This window comes from Danio rerio, chromosome 3, assembly GCF_049306965.1.
Source record: "Danio rerio strain Tuebingen ecotype United States chromosome 3, GRCz12tu, whole genome shotgun sequence".
Taxonomy (NCBI): domain Eukaryota; kingdom Metazoa; phylum Chordata; class Actinopteri; order Cypriniformes; family Danionidae; genus Danio; species Danio rerio.
Genome location: NC_133178.1, coordinates 64,729,730 through 64,752,500, shown reverse-complemented (window position 1 = coordinate 64,752,500; position 22,771 = coordinate 64,729,730). Strand labels below are relative to the sequence as shown.

The following is a 22,771-nucleotide window of genomic DNA, read 5'->3' as shown; positions in this document are numbered from 1 at the left end:
GCAAAAGCACACGCTGACTGCTCTGAGCAACGCTCAACGCCCCCAAAACACAAGCTCCGGTTATTAAAAAAACAACAACATAAGATCAGAACTGGACCTGCAATTAAAACTTCAGCAAACGCGAGAGGGATCGAGAGAGAGTTTAATAAAGTTCATGATGTTTGTAATCATGCTGGATTTTAAAGTTTAATTTAATGCTGAGTTTTACTTTAATGACTCTAAAATGTGACATTAGAAGCGAGAATGTTTGTCTGACATTGAGACCGATGATTAGCTCTCATGTGAAGTTAACTCTCAAATATTTCCCAAGTGCTGTTTCACAGACAGAACTTTATATTCATTCATATTCCCTCGGCTTAGTCTCTATTTCAGGGGTCAACAGAGCGGAATGAACTAACAACTAATCTGGCATGTTTTACACAGCGGAAGCCCTTCTGCCTGCAACAACGCAGCACTGGGAATAGGGCGGTGAAGGTAACAGATTTTCTGTTACCGCGGTGATAAAGCAAGAAATCAAACGGAATGATGGTTAACCGCGCATATATATATATATATATATGAGCAATTCCAGCGTTATGGATGTGACATGTCTTTGTTATGGATGTGACAGATGTGAAATTGCCACTTGTCTGACTTCGCTAAATCAAATAGATTAGTTTGGAAACATTGACAGGTGCATTTTAAGTATTTCTAAAGTACTGTAAAATACTTGAACCAAAAAATAAAATAAATAAATAAAAAAACAGTTTCCGTATTTTGGTGAAAACTAAATTTTCTTTATGGCAAGATTGACATTTGCACGGAATTGCTCATGTATGTATGTATGTATGTATATATATATATATATATACACACACACACACACGCACACACATATCTCTATCTCTATCTATATATATATATATATATATATATATATATATATATATATATATATATATATATATATATATATATATATACACGCACGCAGAATGTAGTTGGAGAATGTAGGATGGAGAATGTAGTTGTTTAGATTGCAACTAAGCAGTTTAATTATAAGAATAGAGCCTATTTTAAAATATATACAATTCTGAGAGAGCTCATTGGCGGCGATTAGCCTGCTATTAGTGTAGTAGATCAAAGAGGGTTGACGTTTTTTTTTTCCACATTATGGCGCCAGAACAGCATAATAAGCCTTTACGTTTAGATTAAAACTTGTGTTTTCTGGAGCGCGAAGCTGAAAAACGGAAGCGTCACGGTTTTTAAGGTGGACCGGAAAGAGTCAATAAGAAGCTGGATTCAGCCTCGTCCCTCCTTATCGCGAACACAACAGCAGTCTGGTAGAGATTGCGCTGCTTTTTTCGGGGTTAATTATCATGAAATTGTAACGATCGCTTAATGTTTGATATGCATTAAGTATAAATGCTCCCTTTAAGAGGACTTCTTCTGTGGTTGTTTTACCTTTGAGATGTAAGCACGCATGTATGGGAGCTCCAGCACTCAAAGCTGCTAAAAGTGAAAGTGTGCTGAAAGTGCACCAGGTCAGTGGGATGCAGGCTGGTCCAGGACCTGCTGTACTACAACCCGAGATGAGCTCGTGTTTGCACAGAAACGCACAGTAAAGTAGGTCAGCGCACAGAGACACAGTGGTGAAAGTGACACACACCTGCAGCCACAGCGCAGGAGCCCAGCAGCGCCTCCTTGTACTTGCGCAGGCTTTCGTCATCCTGGTCGAGCTCCTGGATCTCCTGCAGGCTCTTCTGCGCCGGAGCCTTGTAGTTCACAGATTCCCCCTGCTCGTTCTCGGCTGCGATAGCGGCTAACTGCTCTGGTGTGGGCTCCTGCTCGGCCATGATGGACAGCTGCAAGAAACAACACACACATGTTAAAGATGAAGTGCTTTCACAATAGTCTGCATGAACATGGACTTTGAATTTTCAGTCAGCCAGCTTCGTTTTAAACTTTGAGTGTGTATTAAGGTTTATAAACGTTCACTGAAGTCAGCTTTTACGTCCGTGCATCAGAAAACTGTATATTTCAGAGATTAAACTGGCAAGATGTGCTTTGGTTGTTAAGGGAAAGTCTTCAGGGAAGGGGGCGGCGAACAGCAGCTCATTTGCATTTAATGACACACACAGATAAAAGGTATGATTTTGTCACTACCAAATACGAGTCATTTACAGCATGATATAATACAAACGCTCCAGGAATTATTTTGATCTGAATCCTTACGCCCCATTCACACGGGGCGTCAGCGTCAACGCTTCCCATTCACTTTGAACTGCATTGTGGATCCGTCGGCGCCGCTTTAGAGGCGTTGCTCACTGCAGTAGTTGGGACTAGCTCAACTTTAAGCACCGACGGAAGCGTCAGCCAATCAGCTCGCTGTATGCAAATACACCAGCTCAGACAGTGGCCTATTGCTGACTGAATTTCATTGGCTGACGCTGCTATGACGATCGCGTCAGCTCCAACTTCAGACACGCCTTCAGTCAAGCCTTGACACTGAAGCCCCAGGTGAATGCAGAGTTACAGAATTGACAGATAAACAAAATAAGATCTTTTTAAAGGGACAGTTCACCCAAAACTTCATCATTTACCCTCGGTAAACTCAAAAGGTTCACACATCAGTCTCCACACCAGAGACCTGAGTTCAAAACCCGTCCGAGACAGCCCGTCATTTTTTGTAACCTTTAAGTTATTTTAAAAAAAGGATTAAGTCATTTAATAACTGTGTTTTATTAACTGATACAATTCTGCATTATAGGCTTTAGATAATAGAGAGAATTAACAGATGAACCGGGACCGCAGTCTGATCCTGAAACAGATCAAATGAACAAAACAACAGGCCTAATACAAAATATCATAAGATTAAAATAATCAGATGGTCATTTCGGTCAATTTTCCTAATGGATAAACAGCTCTCTGTAATATTTCAGCCTGATTTCAGTTTAATATTCAACATTATGATTATGCATTATGATTATGTTGTGTTGAGCGCACATATACCGGTAGGAGTGATATATCACCCTATTTTTTTAATTAAATATCCTTAATACACTGTGATATAGTCTGGTTCGTTAGTTCGTTCTGCTTTCTTACTACAATCGATCTGCTCCAACGTTCGTTTAAATCGAGCTGAGAACCCCTCATTCAATGAGACCTATTGCTTTGCCGTGGATCCGAACGCGATTGGGGGATTCACTAATGCCAAACGAACCGCGCTAACTGGGCAAATGCACCAGGTTCCGAAACAAACGTCTCGGTGTGAAAGCACTCTTAATGAAAGTCAACAAAAGCTACTCTTAGCTAATGCTAATTCATTAGTTAACGCCTAATTACACATACTAATAAATGCACATAATAACTAAAAACATTTTAAATATAATATCTTCCAAACATCTATGATAATGCTATTTCTCACCGTTGATTCAGGGTGCTTTCACACCTGCCTTATTTAGTTCGATTGAATCGCACTAGAGTTCGTTTTCCCTTTTGGTGTGGTTCGTTTGGGCAGGTCTGAATGCAGCAATCGCACTCGAGTGCGCACCAAAAGCGGACCAAATAAGCATACCGAGACCTGCTTGAAGAGGTGGTCTCGGTACGCTTTCAAACGAACCCTGGAGCAGTTTGTTTGTCGTGAGAATATAATCCATAATAAAACAGGTCCAACCGCAAAAACTACTGCGACTTCTGGACTAATTCAGCTGCCGTAGATCGATGCGCTGTGCATTATGGGATATGGATAAAAAACATTTGTTGACAGCACTTTACCAACAGAGAGAGAGAGAGAGGGGAAACATTACCTGATGGATCGTTGGTAATATTTCCGCAAGATGACCATGTCGCAGTTTAGCTAAATTAATTCACGTCTCCTCCTGAAGTGACGAGCGATGCATTAAACATTGTTTTCTAGCCGCGGCCGCGCTTCATTCTCAAAATGTATAGTTTGTCTACAGCCAGCATACAATCAGTCAGCGCAGTCGTCCCTCCTGAGTAAAAGGTTTTGTTTACCTGCAGGAGTTCACTGGCATTTTCCCGCACGTGAATTCTGACCAATCAATAAGCAGTTTAGGACATGTTCAACAACATCTGGCCAATGAGAGATGTGGATTTTGTCAGATGACTGCATTTTGGTACGTTTCAACTGGTTCGGACCAAAGCCAGCAGTGTGGTGTGAAAACGACCCAAAGACGGCAGAAAATGCAACAATGTATCATTTATTACCCTTGGTGCGGACCAAATGAAGTGAACGACAGATGTGAAAGCACCCTTAAATGCATTAATTACAATAGTTATTAACAATTGCACTTTATAATGTTTTTGCAATTTAATTTGATTAAAACCTTAATTTACTCTGAACATGTACAAAGAACTATAATATTATACCTGTTAAAATAATCTTGCAGCTCAGGTCAACATCGTGCTAAGAGCTTCAGCAGAACTTAGTAAACCTGACACCGGCAGAAGTCTATTTGTAACCACTGGGGGTTATTAAATGACAAGTAAATGTGAGTTTTTGGGTGAACTATCCCTTTAAGGGAAAGTAAAATGAAAAAGAAAAACGTTGTCCTTTTCAAACGTGGCCCAAATATCAGCCGTCTGACCCATATACAGTCATGTGATTAGTTTCTCCTGCATGTTAATTTTTAATAACATTAATGAATTTGAAATGAATTCACCACACAGGCGCGCGCACGCACACACACACACACACACACACACACACACGAACGCTCCAGCCAGAGCTGCGACAGAAAAGGACTTGAGAAAGTGGCCTAATGTGGGCATCTGTATTCAGCACTGTTGCATTAGTGGCCAAAGCCAATCACTGCAGAGCCTCGCATATCCTGCACAAACACAATGATGTTTTATACTTAATATAAAACTAAAACGTAAGGGATAGTTCACCTAAAAATGGAAAAAGCCCCATTAGTTAGCTCAGCCACATTGTCATCAAATATGTAGGACTTATAGAAGGTCTGCAGTAGAACATTAAAGACGATTCTGAGCTGAATCCGTGGCTCTTAGCAATTCATATAATGGTGACAGGTTGTTTAGATTAGCAATAAGTGCATACAAACGAGTCCAAATCAATAGCCGTGGCTCCTAAGGACACACTGAGGTCTGAGGATTGCATACATCATCTCAAAAACATTGCAAGAATTAGATGCTTTGTTTCCAGTGAGGATTTACCGAAACTTGTTCAAGCTTTTATCAGCATCAGGATGGATTACTGTAATGGAGTTTTAAAATGCTTTAGTGTCCCTGTATTTGTGGTAACACTCAGTAAACAGCGGTGGGTTTGGTGAACTGATGACCTTCACGGCCAATCACAGTCATTTCTGTTGAGCATGTTAACACAATGGCAAATCAGCGCAGTTTAAAAAAAAACGGGTCAAATGTTGGCAGGAAATGGACGTTTTTGAAATTCCAGTATCGATTGGTAGCAAATTCAAGTATCATCATGGCAAAAACAAAATAAAAGAGTTATTAAAAATAAAAATTCGTTATTAAAACTATTATGTTTAGAAACGCATCAAATAGAGGAAAATATTTCTAATAATTTTGACTTCAACTGTATAATCATCATAATAACATATCGCAAGACAATATTTTAGTGGTGTGAACTCACACTGGTCTCACGATTCGGTTGGGTTACGATTATCATGCCATCCATTTGTTTCAATTCGATATCTCAGTGAGGATTTACAGAAACTTGTTCATGCATTTATCAGCATCAGGATGGATTACTGTAATGGACTTCTCACTGGCCTTCCTGAAAAGACAGTTGCAGCTCATCCAGAACCACAGATAGAGGGACACTAAATCATTTGGTCTGTTTATAAGCTGACATAAGAGTGATTCACTGATGAATCAACTGATCTTCAGAGTTTTAAAACACTCCAGTGTCCTTGTATCTGTGGTTACACTCAGTAAACAGCGGTGGGTTGGCTGAACTGATGACCTTCACGGCCAATTAGTCATTTCGGTTAAGCGTGTGAACACAATGGCAAATCAGCGTTCAAATGTTAGCGGAAAATGGACGTTTTTAAAATTTCAGTATTGATTGGTAGCGAATTCCAGGATCATCATGACAAAGACAAAATAAATAAGTTATTAGAAATGAGTTATTAAAACTATTATGTTTAGAAATGCATCAAATAAAGGGAAATATTTCTAATAATTTTGACTTCAACTGTAAATTCATAGTAATAGTATATCACAAAACGATATTGTAATGGTGTGAATGCACACTGGTTTCACGGTTCGGCTATGATTTTCATGCCATTGATTCGGTTCAATTCGATATCTCGGTGAGGATTTACAGAAACTTGTTCAAGCTTTTATCAGCATCAGGATGGATTACTGTAATGGACTCCTCACTGGCCTTATGAAAAGACAGTTGCAGCTTATACAGAACCACAGATACAGGGAACCTGGAGCATTTGGTCTGTTTATAAGCTGACATAAGAGTGATTCGCTGATGAATAACTGATCCTCAGAGTTTTAAAACACCCCAGTGTCCCTGTATCTGTGCTTACACTCAGTAAACAGTGGTGAGTTCGGTGAACTGATGACCTTTACGGCCAATCACAGTCATTTCTGTTGAGCACGTGAACACAATGGCAAATCAGCGTTGTTTAAAAACGGGCTCAAATGTTAGCGAGAAATGGACGTTGTGTCAGTATTGATTGATAGCAAATTCCAGTATCATCATGGCAAAGACAAAATAAATGAGTTATTAGAAATTTGTTATTAAATTAAATTATGTTTAGAAACGCATCAAATAAAAATAAATATTTCTAATAATTTTGACTGTATTATAATAATAATAATAATAATAATTTATAATAATAATATAATAAATAATTTTGACTGTATTATAATAATAATAATATTAATAATAATAATAATAAATCGCACAACAACAATGGCAGGTGTTTGTACAATTACATCATCAAATGATGTAGTATAAACACTACTACACTAAACACTCACAAAGTGATTTATAAACAAATACAGCTTTGACAAACAGCTAAACCTGTGTGATCTCTACAGAATGAAGATGTGATTGAGTGACTGGACGTGTTGATGATTTCCAGAGAGCGACTGCAGAGGATCAGTGCTGCTGCAATGCAGAAAAAGCCCTCAGTGTTTCCGCTTCTGCAGCTTTGCTAATATACAGACACCTCGCCGCGGCTGTTACTGTCCTTACATGGTATTAGCGTGCTAAACACACACACAATCGCACTCATAACAGAACTGCATCACTTTCAGTTTGCTTTTGAAGACACACACACTCACACGCGCACGAGGTGCATCTGCAAAAGACCACTCGCATTCTAGGGCTGCACACTTTAGATTAGATAAGATTTGTTAATACACGTATGCAAGTACAAGTTAACGAACCGCAAGTCATTGTATACCAGACGTTCGTACTGTAGACAATCCAAAACAAATATTGCTTAATGGGGGCTAATAATATTGACCTTAAATAATATTGAGGTTAAAAACTGCTTTTATTCTGGCCGAAATAAAACAAAAAAGACTTTTTCCAGAAGAAAAAATATTATAGAAAATACTTAAAAATACTTAAAATAAAGTATATATATATATATATATATATATATATATATATATATATATATATATATATATATATATATATATATATACACACACATATATATATATATATATATACATATATATATATACATATATATATATACATACACACACACACACACACACAGTTGAAAGCAGAAGTTTATATTCACTGTATAAAAAAGCACATAACCATTTTAAAAAAGTCAGATGTTAATGACTAATCTTTTTCTCTTTTAGCTAAGTCAGGACGATCACATTTGTTTGTTCTGCTTTATAGCAAAATATCGAGAGAAAGATATTGTTTGAGAAGTTGTTGTAACTCTTCATGAAAGTCAAGTTTACATACAATAAGTTTATTCTGCCTCTGCCACCTCAGATGATGGTTCTGATTGGCTAATTGACAACATTTGAGTTAATGTGAGGCACAACTGTAGAATATTATTGAAGGAAAAGCTCAAACACACGGCTTTCTTGTGTGACAACATGGGAAAATCAACAAGCCAGAATCAACAACAAAGCCAGGTTACAATTTACTAAATTACACTGGGAAAAAACATATTTTTGGAGACATGTCCTGTGGTCTGATGGAGCTAAGATTGAACTGTTTGGCCATAATGACCAGTGTTACATTTGGAGGACAAAGGGTAAAGAGCACACGCCTAGGAACACCATCCCAACTGTGAAGTATGGGGGCGGCAGCATCATGTTGTGGGGCTGTTTTGCTGCAGGAGGGACTGGTCCACTCCACAGCATAGATGGCATCATGAAGAAAGAGAAATATGGAGAAATACTGAAGCAACATCTCAAGACATCAGCCAGGACATTAAAACGTGGCCACAAACAGGTCTTCCAAACAGACCATAACCCTAAGCATACTGCCAAATTAGCTCAAATGTGCTGTAAAGGACATCAGAGTGAATGTTTTGGAGTGGCCATCACAAAGCCCTGATTTCAATCCTATAGAAAATGTGTGGGCAGAGTTGAAAAAGCTTGTGCGAGCAAGACAGCCAACAAATCTGTCTCAGTTACACCAATTCTGTCAGGAGGAATGGGCCAAAATTCATTTCACAAGCTTCTCACAATAGTTTGAAGGATAACCAAAACATTTGACCAAAGTTAAACAGTTTTAAAGCAAAGCTAAAAAAAAAATACCAAGGAAATGTGTGTAAACTTTTGACTGTCTTGAAATTTTTTTTTTTAAATCTCTCATTATTCTGGCATTTAGCGAATGCAAATGATTTAGGTAATCCTAACGTACCTTAAATAGTAATCGTTTACCATCAGACAGTTTTTTTGAATGGTTATGTTGCTTTTTTTTTGAGTGTATGTAAACTTCTGGTTTCAACTGTATAGAGCCGAGCCCAGATATACATATGTGTAGATAAGTATCTGATCGGGTTTCGGTATCGGCACATGGCTAGTTATCGTCAGTAATAATAAATCAAAATAAACCCCAGAAAATATTGTGATATAATTTTTAACTCCATATCGCCCATCCCGAATGTCCATGCACTGGTTTAAGCATGTGCTCAACAAGCACTCAAATATCAATTTAATCGTTTTATCAATTTTACAATTAACTGGTACTGAAGTCGACACTTTTACAACCCAAATGCCGCACATATGAAAAAAAAAGGGTGAACAGGACATCCAGTAAACATCGAAAAGCAGAGATCCCCACCGAGAGAGATGTACTAGCACAGCCTGTAGGTCTGCTGTATGAAAGACAGATGTGTGTTTTGCGTAACACTTCTTCACAAACACACTTCAAAAGCACGAGACGTAGAAAGTGTTGGTGGTGAAAAGTCATAAAAATGCTGAAAAATCTATCCTGCGCCATTCAGTATCATTAAATTGGCAATAAACGAGTAAATTACACGATCAATAAAAAAACTTAGCATTCCAGCAGGGTCTTCAAAGTGGCGAAAACGGTCTTCTCAGTCTTGGCAACACTCGGATTTGGCCAGACTCGGAGAGAAATGCAGATAACACGGCTCTGCTTTTTCCATTCGGGGCCTCAGCTCTCTCGCCTGACAGAAACAAAAGAGAGGTCGTTCTTCACCAGCGATTTTTGGCACTGGGATACAGCGGCTGGGTTTGAAGATCAGGAGACAGAGAGAGACTCAAAATGATCCTCATATTAGCTTTAAACCAAGCGAGTCCTTAATCCAGTCACCTTCATGCAGACTGTACATCTTCTCTATTTGGTTGCCTGATATTTATCGTCAACAATAATATTGTAATTGTTGTTTTTAACGATGCGCAAAAAACAAAACGAACAAAAAAACTAAACAAATAAAAGCATGTCTTCAGAGGCAAAGCCACGGGATGGATATCAACTCAGATGCCACGATTCGATTTTGATTCTCGTTCTGATGAGTACAGATTTAATTCAAATAGCATTGATTTTTTTTTACAAATAAAGTGAACATCGTAAAATCTAATTTAGGAGTCTGGCTTTCAGTTTCTCAATAGGTGGAAGCACATAATTGATTTATTGTGTTAATAAACAAATTAAATTTCAGTTAAAATGAGGCCAAACATAGATATATACACTAGATATCACATACGAGCCATGAGCACACATCAATCAGGCCACCATATTGGTACAGGGCTCCAAGGACAAAAGTCCTTCAACGGCACCTACTCAAGACCAAAGACCAGACTTTTGCACTGTGTATGGGTGTACTAACAAAGACAAAGCAGAACGGCAGAACATTTTATAAGCAAGATTTCATTCGTGATTTTGTATGTTTTAAAATTTTGTGCTCAACAAGTAACGTTTTTAATGATAATACAGTCACTGCAATGACCATAAGGTGAAGTGGCCCCCAATTTTTACTAAATCAGGGGTGGCCAACCCTGTTCCTGCCACCTTCCTGCACATTTAAGTTGCAACCCATATCAAACACACCTGCCTGTAATTATCAAGTGGCGTTCAGGTCCTACTTAATTGGTTCAGGTGTGTAAATCTGCAGGAAGGCGGCTCTCCAGGAACACGGTTGGCCACGCCTGCACTAAATACTAGGCTTAGGCTAGCTTTGGACATCATTGATACACACAAATAGTTTATAATGGAAATTCATTCACAAACGAATACCTCCCTCCGTAAAAAAGAAGTGTAAGGGATGTATTTCAGGACATAAGGACCAGACTCAATTTAATAGGGAAGGAGAATACATTCACTAGCACACCAACACATGCTCTTTGTCGCCATACCCGTGCGATCGACTCACTTTATCCATCAATGTTGACAAGAAATGTAAAATTATGATGTTCGTAATTTAAAAAAAATTATTTGCAAACTGACTAACCAATCATAGATATATATGATATGATCACAAGTTGGCGTGCGTTGGATTGAGGGTGCAGGGCGAGTGCCTTAGTATCCCACCAGTGCTGATTTAAAGCCATATTACACTGCTAGAACTGTGATTTGTTTATACAACAGTTCGACAGCATAATCGTGTATATATATAAAAAAAGAAAATCAAACAGAGAGAGTCTCAAAATTCCTTTAGTATGAGGTACTACTTTCTTCCGCCATTCATTCATAACGTCACTTTAGAGGTAATGTTAGTATTTGAACGATTCTCTAGCGTAATGTCTAAAGTGATGACAAAACAGCTGATTTTGCTCACACATTTTAAGATTATAAGGCTGAACGTCATGAAATGCCATCAGTCTACAGAGATTTCCCAGTGTTTTCTGTTGCAATCGGGAGATCACAATAATTAACCCTAAAAAAGGCCAAAGCAAAGCAAACACCTTCAGATTACTATGGTATAAATACAGCACTTCAGCATACAAAAGAGAGAAATCGACTTAGAAAGTCACGTAGCAGTTTTATAATGATTTGATTAGCTGTGGTTTGAAAATTACATTTGTGGTTTGGGTTTTTCTTCCCTATGGACCTATTATGTGGTCTTTGTCACCAACTTGTGGCAGAACGTCAACAACATTCTCTCCTAAAAAGCCTCAAAAGTACATGATGTTGTCCAACAGCTGCAATATTGGTCAAACTGTAGTGAGTATATTGACCTGCTGTTATAATGTGGGCGGAGCTTGTGCGAGTGCTGTTATTATGGGAATATCGCACGGCTATCAGCCAATCAGAATTAAAAACCAGACAGGACTGTTGTTTAAGTGTATACAGGGCTCGAAATTGCGACCATTTTGCAAAAAAATGTTGTATGCGACCAGTTTTTCCTGCAAAATGTTCACCACATGCACGAATTCGGGAGACATTCACGCAGAATGCATCTCTGCACTTGAAACACGAAACGCAGCGTTCAGGAATAGTTTAAAACAGTCGTCATGTCAACTTGCTGCAGTAAACAAAGCCAAGTCCTAAATGCTTGCCCCGCCTTCGCGCTCTTCCTATTGGCAACACTACTGCTCTAGCACTGAAATATCAGCTGTCAATCACTCAGTCAATGTCTGGTATATATCCATGACTCCCAATGGCCAAGCCACCACTGCACCTTGGTCCCACATTAATTGCAAAGGAGTGCTAGCCTGTACCAAGACGGCGACTCTATTGAAGCATTCCTTCCAATAGACAACAATAGCCTACGTGACATTTAGTCTATATATCTATATACTCAAATAACAGAAATATGGGATGGTCAGTATTGCCGTTTACATTACAATTGCATTACCAAGGGAATAGCTGTGGCTCTATGATGCCTGAGAGTTATAATTAGCATCCTAGACATGGAGGCGTGAAGGCGTACAAATTTTTAAAATGGAATTAATGTAAATGATTGGAAAATGCGTAGAGGTTTGTAGTTTTCCTACTTACAGAACTTGTTGAAATGCATTTTGTGGCACAAACATACTAATATTAACACATTTTGAATACATTAATAGCTATTTTAAATATTTAAAGATTAATACTTGAGTTTTAATGAAAACTGACCCCCTTGGTTGAGAAGCTAAACAGGCTGAGGGAAGCAGAAGAGGAAAAACACCAGAGCGTAATGAAAAGCAGCTCATGTCCCCTTCTGGAGCGGGCAGAAGTTAATTAAGACTGGCGAAAAATAATCGGTTTCTGCTGAAGAATCAGCAGAAAAGCACAACAACAACACATGTATGCCCGCATGACATCACTTCAGCTGCCGGAGCAAACGAGCACAAACACCGTTAGCCATTTGGCAGTGGTTTCAGCGCTAATAAGCAGAGCGCTGATTTCACACAGCGAGCAGGATGATGGCTGAGCCATTTAACATGGCTGTAAACATGAGCAGCAGGTACATTCTTGAGGAAACCACGGCAGGTTACTTTATAATAGACATATGCCAATATTCAATACTTCCATATATCCTGATAATAAACAAGCCTAGTATGGCTGCACGATACTAGAACTATGTGTATTATTGGTTAGTATTTTGATATTCTTACAATTTAACATTTCCCTATAGAAAAAACCTACGTTTATTAGCTTTTCCATGTTAGCTATATACCGATATTTAATAATTCAATATACCATGATAAACAAGCCCAGTATAGCGGCTCGATACTAAAAAAACGTATGCAATATTGTTGCTGAGTATTGCGATAACAATAATTCTTACAATATAACATTTCCCTAGAAAAATCCTACGTTTATTAGCTATGTTTTTCTATGTTAGCTATTTGCCAATATTTAATATGGCGATATTTAATATATCAGATCAATATGGTGGCTTGATACTAGAAATATACGCGATACTGTTGAGTAATGCGATAACAATAATTCTTCTGATATAACATTTCCACAGAAAAATCCTATGTTTATTAGCTATGTTTATGGTATCTATATGCCGATATTTAATTATTAAATATATCATGATAAACAAGCCCAGTATGGCAGCTCGATACTAAAAATTTATGCAACATTGTTGTTGAATATTGCTATAATAATTCTTACGATATAACATTTCCTTAGAAAAATCCTAGGTTTATTAGCTGTTTTTCTATGTTAGCTATATAATGATATTCAATAGTTCAATATAACGTAATAATGAACAAGACCAGTACGGCAGTTAGATATTAGAAATATATGAAATATTGCTGCTGAGTATTGCCATAACGATAATTCTTACGATATAACATTTCCTTAGAAAAATCCTACGTTTATTAGCTATGTTTTTCCATGTTAGCTATATACCGATATTTAATAATTCAATATATCATGAAAAACAAGCCCAGAATAGCAGCTTGAAACTAAAAAAATTTATGCAATATTGTTGTTGAGTATTGCAATTACAAAAAAATCTTTCGATATAACACTTCACAGGAAAAATTTTAAGTTTATTAGCTACATTTTTTTATGTTAGCTATATACCGATATTTAATAATTCAATATATCATGATTTATGCAATATTGCTGTTGAGTATTGCAATAACAATAATTCTTACGATATATCATTTCCTTAGAAAAATCTTATGTTTATTATCTGTTTTTCTATGTTAGCTATATGGTGATATTCAAAGTTCAATATAAAGTAATAATAAACAAGCCCAGTATGGCGGCTCGATATTAGAAATATATGCAATATTGCTGCTGAGTATTGCGATAACAATAATTCTTACAATATAACATTTCCCTAGAAAAATCTTAGTTTATTAGCTATTTTTTTATGTTAGCAATATTAGCAATGTTGTAGCTATAATATATTTAATTATATTAAAATAAACAGGTAAAATACATTATTTAGAACTAAATCATTCTACCAATAGCAGAACAGCAATTACTGGGTAGGCGGGGATTAAGATACTACAGCTCCATCAGATCTAATTTAATAAACAACCAATGCACAAATGTAATTTAATTTTATTACATCTTTGCGATATGTATGTATATATATATATATATATATATATATATATATATATATATATATATATATATATATAWTTTTTTTTTTTAATCTTAGTTGACGATTTTTTAGCTAATGCCTAATAACATGTAAAAATCACAGTCATAATCATTTTATTAAATGGTGTTAATAAAAAAAAATATTTTTATTTTGATTTTAAACTAATATTTAATACATAGTGACTGTAATAAACCAATTTTTTCTTACAAATCTCAATTTCAGATTTTAACGCATTAACGTTAATAGTAGCTATGTTTACGTCAAAAAATGCTAATTAAATTTAGACACAAAACTGGAATATTGCATAAAAGACGTGCGAATGAAGCAGTTTATGCGCATTTTTTCCTAAACGAATAAAACGTTTATCCTCAGTTGTGGGCTTACGTTTTTATGAGCATTTTCAAAATGTACATAAAAATTGGTGGATGGAAACATAGCTAATGACACGTTATTGTTAAGTGCGAGTTACTGTACTTTATATATTTTTAACATTTAATTTGTTTACTCTGAACACATATAAAGTAACACATTTTTAAAAATTATTTTAACTTAGAAACTATTTCGCAGCTTATATCAAAATAGTGGAAATAAAATAGTGATAAAAATTTATCGCGGTAAGAAAATTTGCTTACGTCAAAAACCTATTTTAAAAGATCCTCTGATAAAGGCTGCACAATATTGAAAAGAAAGGACTGCAATATTTAGTTTTAATATATTTTTGTGTGTGTATATGCGTATACATTTTCATAATTTCATCAGATGACTTGAAAAAAAAATTCGCAATTTAAGATCAACTGGGATGCTTTTAAAAGGAAGTGCATATTAAAAAAATATTAAAAGAAATTACAAGCGTAGACAAATCTAACAGAGCAAAGATATGAGTTAAATATAACAGACCCTTGTGCTTTACTAAGTAACAGTAACAGTATTTAACAGTCTAGGCCAGTTTACACACTTGGAGACATTTGACCGTTTGCTTCTGTCAAAGTGAGTTCAATTCGGTCTAATTAGGGATAATCCAAAACTCAAATCAACAGGGAGGTCTAAGCAAGACTAACATGTCAGTTTAGGGGTTACAAAGCCTGAGATTAGGCTTGTTACTGAGCAACTATAAACCCAACAAGATTATAAAGCTCAGATTAGCACTAATTAAAGATGGTGAGGGGGAAGTGTCGGTAAGAGCGGTAGGATGTCAAAAGGAGCCAGGTAAAGAGGATTTACCTGACAAACCTAATCAGTATCCCCTGAAGACTTGGTTATCCTTGGTTTTAAAGAGGAATGAAGAAGTGAAGTAACTCTTGTGAATGCAAATTATGGATTGAAATTTGAGGTAGATGCTAATAACATTAAAAAGTTTTATCGTAGAGTAGTTGGAAACAAGTAGGGTTTAAATTGAGAAAACCATCCAATATTTTCTCCATTTATGATGATGTGACTATTGCAGATTAGGGTTGTAACGGTATGAATTTTTTACGGTATGATAATCGTCTAAAACAATACCACGGTTTGACGGTTTCGCGGTATACGGTATTAAATAGTAATTCTCATAGCAAAGACCCTGAAAAGAATAAGAACACGTTTTCTGACTGAACAAAGGTTTTATTTCAACAAACTTTTGAAAGAACCATTTTAATAGAACTATAGAAGTCTTTTATAAAAATAAACTGAAAAATCTCCCATTTTAATAAATTAAATTAGAAGGAATAAACAAGCAGGGTCTTTTAAGATTAGACAAAAATAAACTTAAACTGTCCTTCCTTATAAGCAGGATAAATGGGAGACCAAAAGTGCAATACCAAGTTTATGGCTGTAAACATGTATTTAAAGCGTTGTTTTTTTCAGTCTAGGTTGTGATGAAGAAATGTAAGCATGTTGAGATTTTCAGGACCTTATCTTGACCGCTGAGGTGAGAGAATGTGTCCACTTGTACAATGAACAAATAAAAAAATAAGAAATAATGTGTCAAAGTCCAAATAAACATGGTGCAAATCCTCAGTAAAAAAATAGATATAAATATTTACTATACAAATAGTTACATAACGAAACTAGATTCAATATGGAACATCCTTAGGTTTTATGTGCCAGCGTGGATATGGTTGTCTGTGGATATGGATTTGGATTTGGTTGTCTGCAATGCAGACAAACAGCTGCACCTTCATTTGCGTCTTTTGAAAACAGCAAGAGCAGCAGTTCGTCTTTGCTGTGTCACTGTTTTGTCATGTTTCTGTGCTGCTGTGCATGCAAAAGTACTTAGTATGAGAATTGTTTCATGCAAAACTTTTTTTTTTTTTTTTTTGCGTTTTATTTAGCCGCGCATAAATGTATGCCTATCTCTCATTCCGTGTTGTTCAAAAAGCTCAGTGTTGGTCCACAAACAAAAGTGAAACCTATGCTTATTGGTTGTGATATAGCGAGTTTGAACCAATCTGGGCATGGAGGAGGGACAATGCATCAATGTATCATGTCTGGTTTGTCCGGAGACACAGTGACGAGCGTTTTTTTGTCAAATCAGCGTTGTCAAATTTTGATGACGTAACCGCACTGATTCCGGAGCCTCTGAAAGTCCGCGAATGTTATGTGATACAGCTGAGATTCTCTTCTTTATGAAAATCTTTGAATTGGATGAATCGGATCAGCGGATCAAAAGTTATTAAACATTTAAAAGCAATACTTATTTTTAGCCGCGGGCGGCTGTCTCGGTCTTTAAGGTTTAAAACCGTTGATATGCAATTGTTCATGGTATGATAATCGTGCACGTTCAAATCGTGGTAAACCGTCATACCGGTATATTGTTACAACCCTATTGCAGATGAAAAAACTAATTATATATATATATATATATATATATATATATATATATATATATATATATATATATATATATATATATATATATATATATGTATGTATGTATGTATGTATGTATATATATATATATATATATATATATATATATATATATATATATATATATATATATATATATATATATATGAGTATTTTGCCGCAAAAAAATATAGTTTAATGATATATAGGGTCTAAGTAATAATATAGTGTATAAGTGTTATATTGATGTAACCATTTCAGATAAGAAAGTTGCAATGCTGAAACTATTAATTGTGAATATTTAAGAAACAATATATAAACGAAATGATATGATACCATCTAATATGATATTTAAGTATTTTAGCTCAAGACAATATGCAAGTACTATGATGATTAGACTACTGCAAATGGGAAAGTTGCAATGCTGAAACAATATAATGTGGATATTTAGGAAACGATTTATAAACAAAACGATACGTTATAGAAGTATTTTCCCTTGAAACGATATACAAGAATTATGATTATATGACTATTGCAGGTGGGAAAGCTACAACTATAAAAAAACGATACATTGTGTATTACAATGATGGGACTATTGCAGATGGTAAAGTTGCATTCCTGAACTAATAACCTGTGGATATTTCTGAAACTATATATAAACGAAACGATATGATACATTTCAATACGATATACAAGTATTTTTACCTCAAAATGATATATTCAAGTATTATGATGATATGACAACTGCAGATGGGAAAGTTGCAATTATGAATCAATATATTGTGGATATTAAAAAATTTATATATAAACAAAATGATACAATACAATATGATATTTAAAGTTTTTTACCTCAAAACGATACACAAGTACGATGATTATATGACTATTGCAAATGGGAAAGTTACAATGATGAAACAATATATTGTGGATATTTAAGAAACATATATATATATATATATATATATATACATATATATATATATATATATATATATATATATATATATATATAAACAAAACAATATGATGCAATACGAAATACAAGTATTTAACCTCAAAACGATATAAAAACAAGTATTATGATGATGTGACTACTGCAAATGGAAAGTTGCAATGTCAAAACAAAAATATTGTGGATATTTAAGAAACTATATATAAACAAAACAATATAATATGATACGATACAATATGATTTACAAGCATTTTACCTCAAAATGATATATACAAGTATTATAATAATGTGACTTTTGCAGATGGGAAAGCTGCAATCCTTAAACAACATATTGTGGATATTTATGAAACTATATATAAACAAAACAATATAATATGATACGATACAATATGATTTACAAGCATTTTACCTCAAAATGATATACAAGCATTACGATGATATGACTATTGCAGTTGAAAAAGTTGCAATGCTAAAACAATATATTGTGTATATTAAAGAAACGATACATAAACAAAACGATACGATACGTTATATAAGTACTTTACCTCAAAAGGATATACAACAATTATGATATGACTATTGCAGGTAAGAAAGCTACAAATCTGAAACAATATATTGTGCATATTTAAGAAACTATATATGAACAAAACGATACAATACGATATACAAGTATTTTAACTTAAAACGATATGCAAGTATTACGATGATGTGACTATTGCAGATGGGAAAGTTGCAATGCTGAAACTAAATATTGTGGATATTTATGAAACTATATATAAACAAAACAATACGATACGATACAACACGATATACAAGCATTTTGCCTCTAAATGACATACAAGTATTATGATGAGGTTCCAACTGCAGATGGGAAAGTCGCAATGCTGAAACAATATATTGTGGATATTTAAGAAACTATATATAAACACAATCCTACGATACAATACAAAGTATTTCACCTCAAATTTCAATAGAGGTTTCAAGAGATTTCAATTAATGGGTTTCACTTGCAGTTTCTTTGTAACGGTTTCAAACTTCTTATGATTTGCAATGGTTTTAAAGTAACCCCTGCAGCACTTTTCTTTCCGTTCATAAGTCTCTGCTAATTTCATCACACTTCATCCAAAGTGTGTCGTAGTAGCCTATTGCCTCTAGCTCTGGATATTAATATTGTTATGTAAGGCCATCTCGCAGCCAGGAGACTGTAGCCATGGAGAGCACTGGTGTTAATTAAACAGCACGTCCAAATCTACTGGGGAAGGAGAAGTGAGACTCTCGTTACATGCGGCTCCGTCTTCCAGACATACCCATTTCTCACTCTGTTGACTGCGTGAACCACTGGCTCTACATTTGGACATTTACGCCACCTTTCCATTATCCTCACAAACGTCGGTCCAGAAGTCGTCCATTTCCAAAAGTAAACACTAGTACTGCCTGGCTATGCATACTGATCACTTTTAAATCTTTTAAGTAGGGCTGGGTAATATATTAATGTCGCTATAGAAGTGCTTCCCACAGGTTTGAATTATACTTGCGGTGGTAGCCGGATTGAAACACACCTTTTACCCACAGCACATAAATGGACTACATGTGACAAACAAAAATAATGTGATTTTTAATTATATTTTTTATTTAAAGTTATCAAAAAGACGGTTGAAATAAAAGAAATCCACTATTTTTCTTACTTTTATGCTATTTAGGGGCCATGTGCACCCATTGACATGTAAAGGCTGCTCGCTGTCTCTAAACTTGCTTTATTGGCATGACATTTAGTACAGTATTGCATTTTAGATATGTATTAAGTATGTAATATATTACCATCTAATTAATAAAATACACAGCAAATGAGAAATAATTAACAGAAAAAAAGAAATTAAATTTTTGCAAAAAATTATACTAGAATACAAAGTGTAAATTTAAATGAGGCAAATTAGTTGATATGCCATTTCTAATGGCGTACAAATATTTTGCAGCCAGTATATTTTGTACTTAATTTTGACTCATTATTTCTAAAAAAACGAAACAATATTTGTAGCTTATTTATTAGCTCTAGGTTCACCTTCCAGCCATAGCAGAAGATCAGCTACTGGGTTCACAGGTATAGAGAGAGCAAGGCCCTATCTGATTGGTCAAATTTGGACAGTCAGTGCTGAATTCGATAGCCTTGTGCGCAGATTAGGGTTGTAACGGTATTAATTTTTTACGGTATGATAATCGTCTAAAACAATACCACCGTTTCGCGGTATACGGTATGTTACAAATGTTACAAAATAATAGAACAGTGAAGCAAATTTGACTTTTTCCAAATAATATATTTTCAGTTACTATAAACAACACCACTTACAATGAACAAATAAAAAAATAAGAAAATAATAAATAATGTGTCAAAGTCCAAATAAAGGCCAAATAAACATGGTGCAAATCCTCAGTAAAAAAATAGATATAAATATTTACTATACTATAAATAGTTACATAACGAAACTAGATTCAATATGGAACATCCTTAGGTTTTATGTGCCAGCATGGATATGGTTGTCTGTGGATATGGATTTGGATATGGTTGTCTGCAATGCAGACAAACAGCTGCAACTTCATTTGCGTCTTTTGAAAACAGCAAGAGCAGCAGTTCGTCTTTGCTGTGTCACTGTTTTGTCATGTTTCTGTGCTGCTGTGCATGCAAAAGTACTTAGTATGAGAATTATTTCATGAAAAACTTTTTTTTTGCGTTTTATTTAGCCGCGCATAAATGTATGCCTATCTCTCATTCCGTGTTGTTCAAAAAGCTCATTGTTGGTCCACAAACAAAATCGAAACCTATGCTTATTGGTTGTGATCTAGCGAGTTTGAACCAATCTGGGCATGGAGGAGGGACAATGCATCAATGTATCATGTCTGGTTTGTCCGGAGACACAGTGACGAGCGTTTCTTTGTCAAATCAGCGTTGTCAAATTTTGATGACGTAACCGCACTGATTCCGGAGCCTCTGAAAGTCCGCGAATGTTATGTGATACAGCACTGGAAAGCTGAGATTCTCTTCTTTGCCAATCTTTGAATTGTATGAATCGGATCAGCAGATCAAAAGTTATTAAACATTTAAGAGCAATACTTATTTTTAGCCGCGGGCGGCTGTCTCGGTCTTTAAGGGTTAAAACCGTTGATATGCAATTGTTCATGGTATGATAATAGTGCACGTTCAAATCGTGGTAGACCGTCATACCGGTATATTGTTACAACCCTAGCGCAGATATATAACGGCATTAACGCCATTGCCAACCATCGTAGACCTCAAGGACCAACACGTATAAAGAGATGATGCCAACCACAGAGGACTTCTAGAGGTCTCCATAATCCTGGACCAGGCCGTATCCTGAGCTGATGCTGTGGCGCTCATGGAGGAGTTGAGAGGATGAGAATGAATCCTGATAGACCCCAGTGTCAGACGAGTCTCTGTATTGATCTCGTGGGCCAGCCTGTACAACCGCAGCTTCTCCATGATGGACGTCCACCCTTCGGCGCCGAGACTGCATCTCCGCACAGGAAGTTTGGCCAGAGGAGAAATGGTCATGCCCAAATGAGCCTGGTTTCCCTCAAGGGTTTTTCCTTCTCTTTCGTCAATTGGTGAAGATTGTTCTTCGACACTGGCTTGCTTGGTTTGGGACCAGTGGAGCTGAGCATCGATGGATTTGCTCTTCAGTGTTTGGACTCTCAGCAGTGAAAATTAAACCACGCTGAACTGAACTAAACTGAACTTCAACTCTGCAAACTGGACTGACAGTTTCAATTGACTAAAACTTCTATGTTAAGCTGCTTTGACACAATCTACATTGTAAAAGCGCTAGAGAAATACAGATGAATTTAAATGAATTGTGCTACAGGCATTCCAGTTGGTCCAGGTTCACAGACCTTCCCCAGTCCCATCTCTTCTTAACTTTGCTACCAGTTTATATATTGCCCTATCATAATAATGTCCTATCATTGTCACACCTCGCATTGCATATACCAGGGGTGTCCAGACTCAGTCCTGGAGGGCTGGCGTCCTGCAGATTTTAGCTCCAACTTGCTTCAACACACCTGCAAGGATGTCTCGAGGATGTCTAGTAAGAGCTTGATTAGCTAGCCCAGGTGTGTCTGATTGGGGTTGGAACTAAACTTTGCAGGACACAGAGGCTGCGTCTGAAACCGCCTACTACTCAGTAGGTACTGCATTTGAATTTAAACTTACTACTCGGCCGTTAGAAAAGTACGTTCTATACAGAATGAATGTGAAAACTATGAATGGAATTCGGACGTACTATATCCGTCATTTTGTCATGGTCACGTGACCTACCTGCGTCAGTTGCGTCGCCTCACTTAAATTCATGAATTCTCTCGCGGGGCATTATGGGATAGCGCAGCATGCATGGGCTGCGCACTTTAGAATCTCGCCGGAAGTAGTAAGTCATCCGGGTACTTCTCGCATACTGATTTTCGAATTCTATGAATTCAGACATACTACTCGGCTCGCATACTGATTTTAGCGTACTATATAGTATGG

The 22,771-nt window shown here is 36.1% G+C and overlaps 1 protein-coding gene across 2 annotated transcripts in view; it reads right to left on the bottom strand.

Moving 5' to 3' along the window:
- Positions 1-22,771, bottom strand: part of arhgdia (Rho GDP dissociation inhibitor (GDI) alpha) — a 48,270-nt gene that overhangs the window by 10,195 nt on the left and 15,304 nt on the right. For both annotated transcript variants that reach the window (XR_012398353.1, NM_213461.1), the window contains 1 exon segment: positions 1,649-1,844. Coding sequence is in view for 1 of the 2 variants with exons in the window: in NM_213461.1 (NP_998626.1) it covers positions 1,649-1,835 (187 nt within the window). In the remaining variant the exon portion in view is untranslated.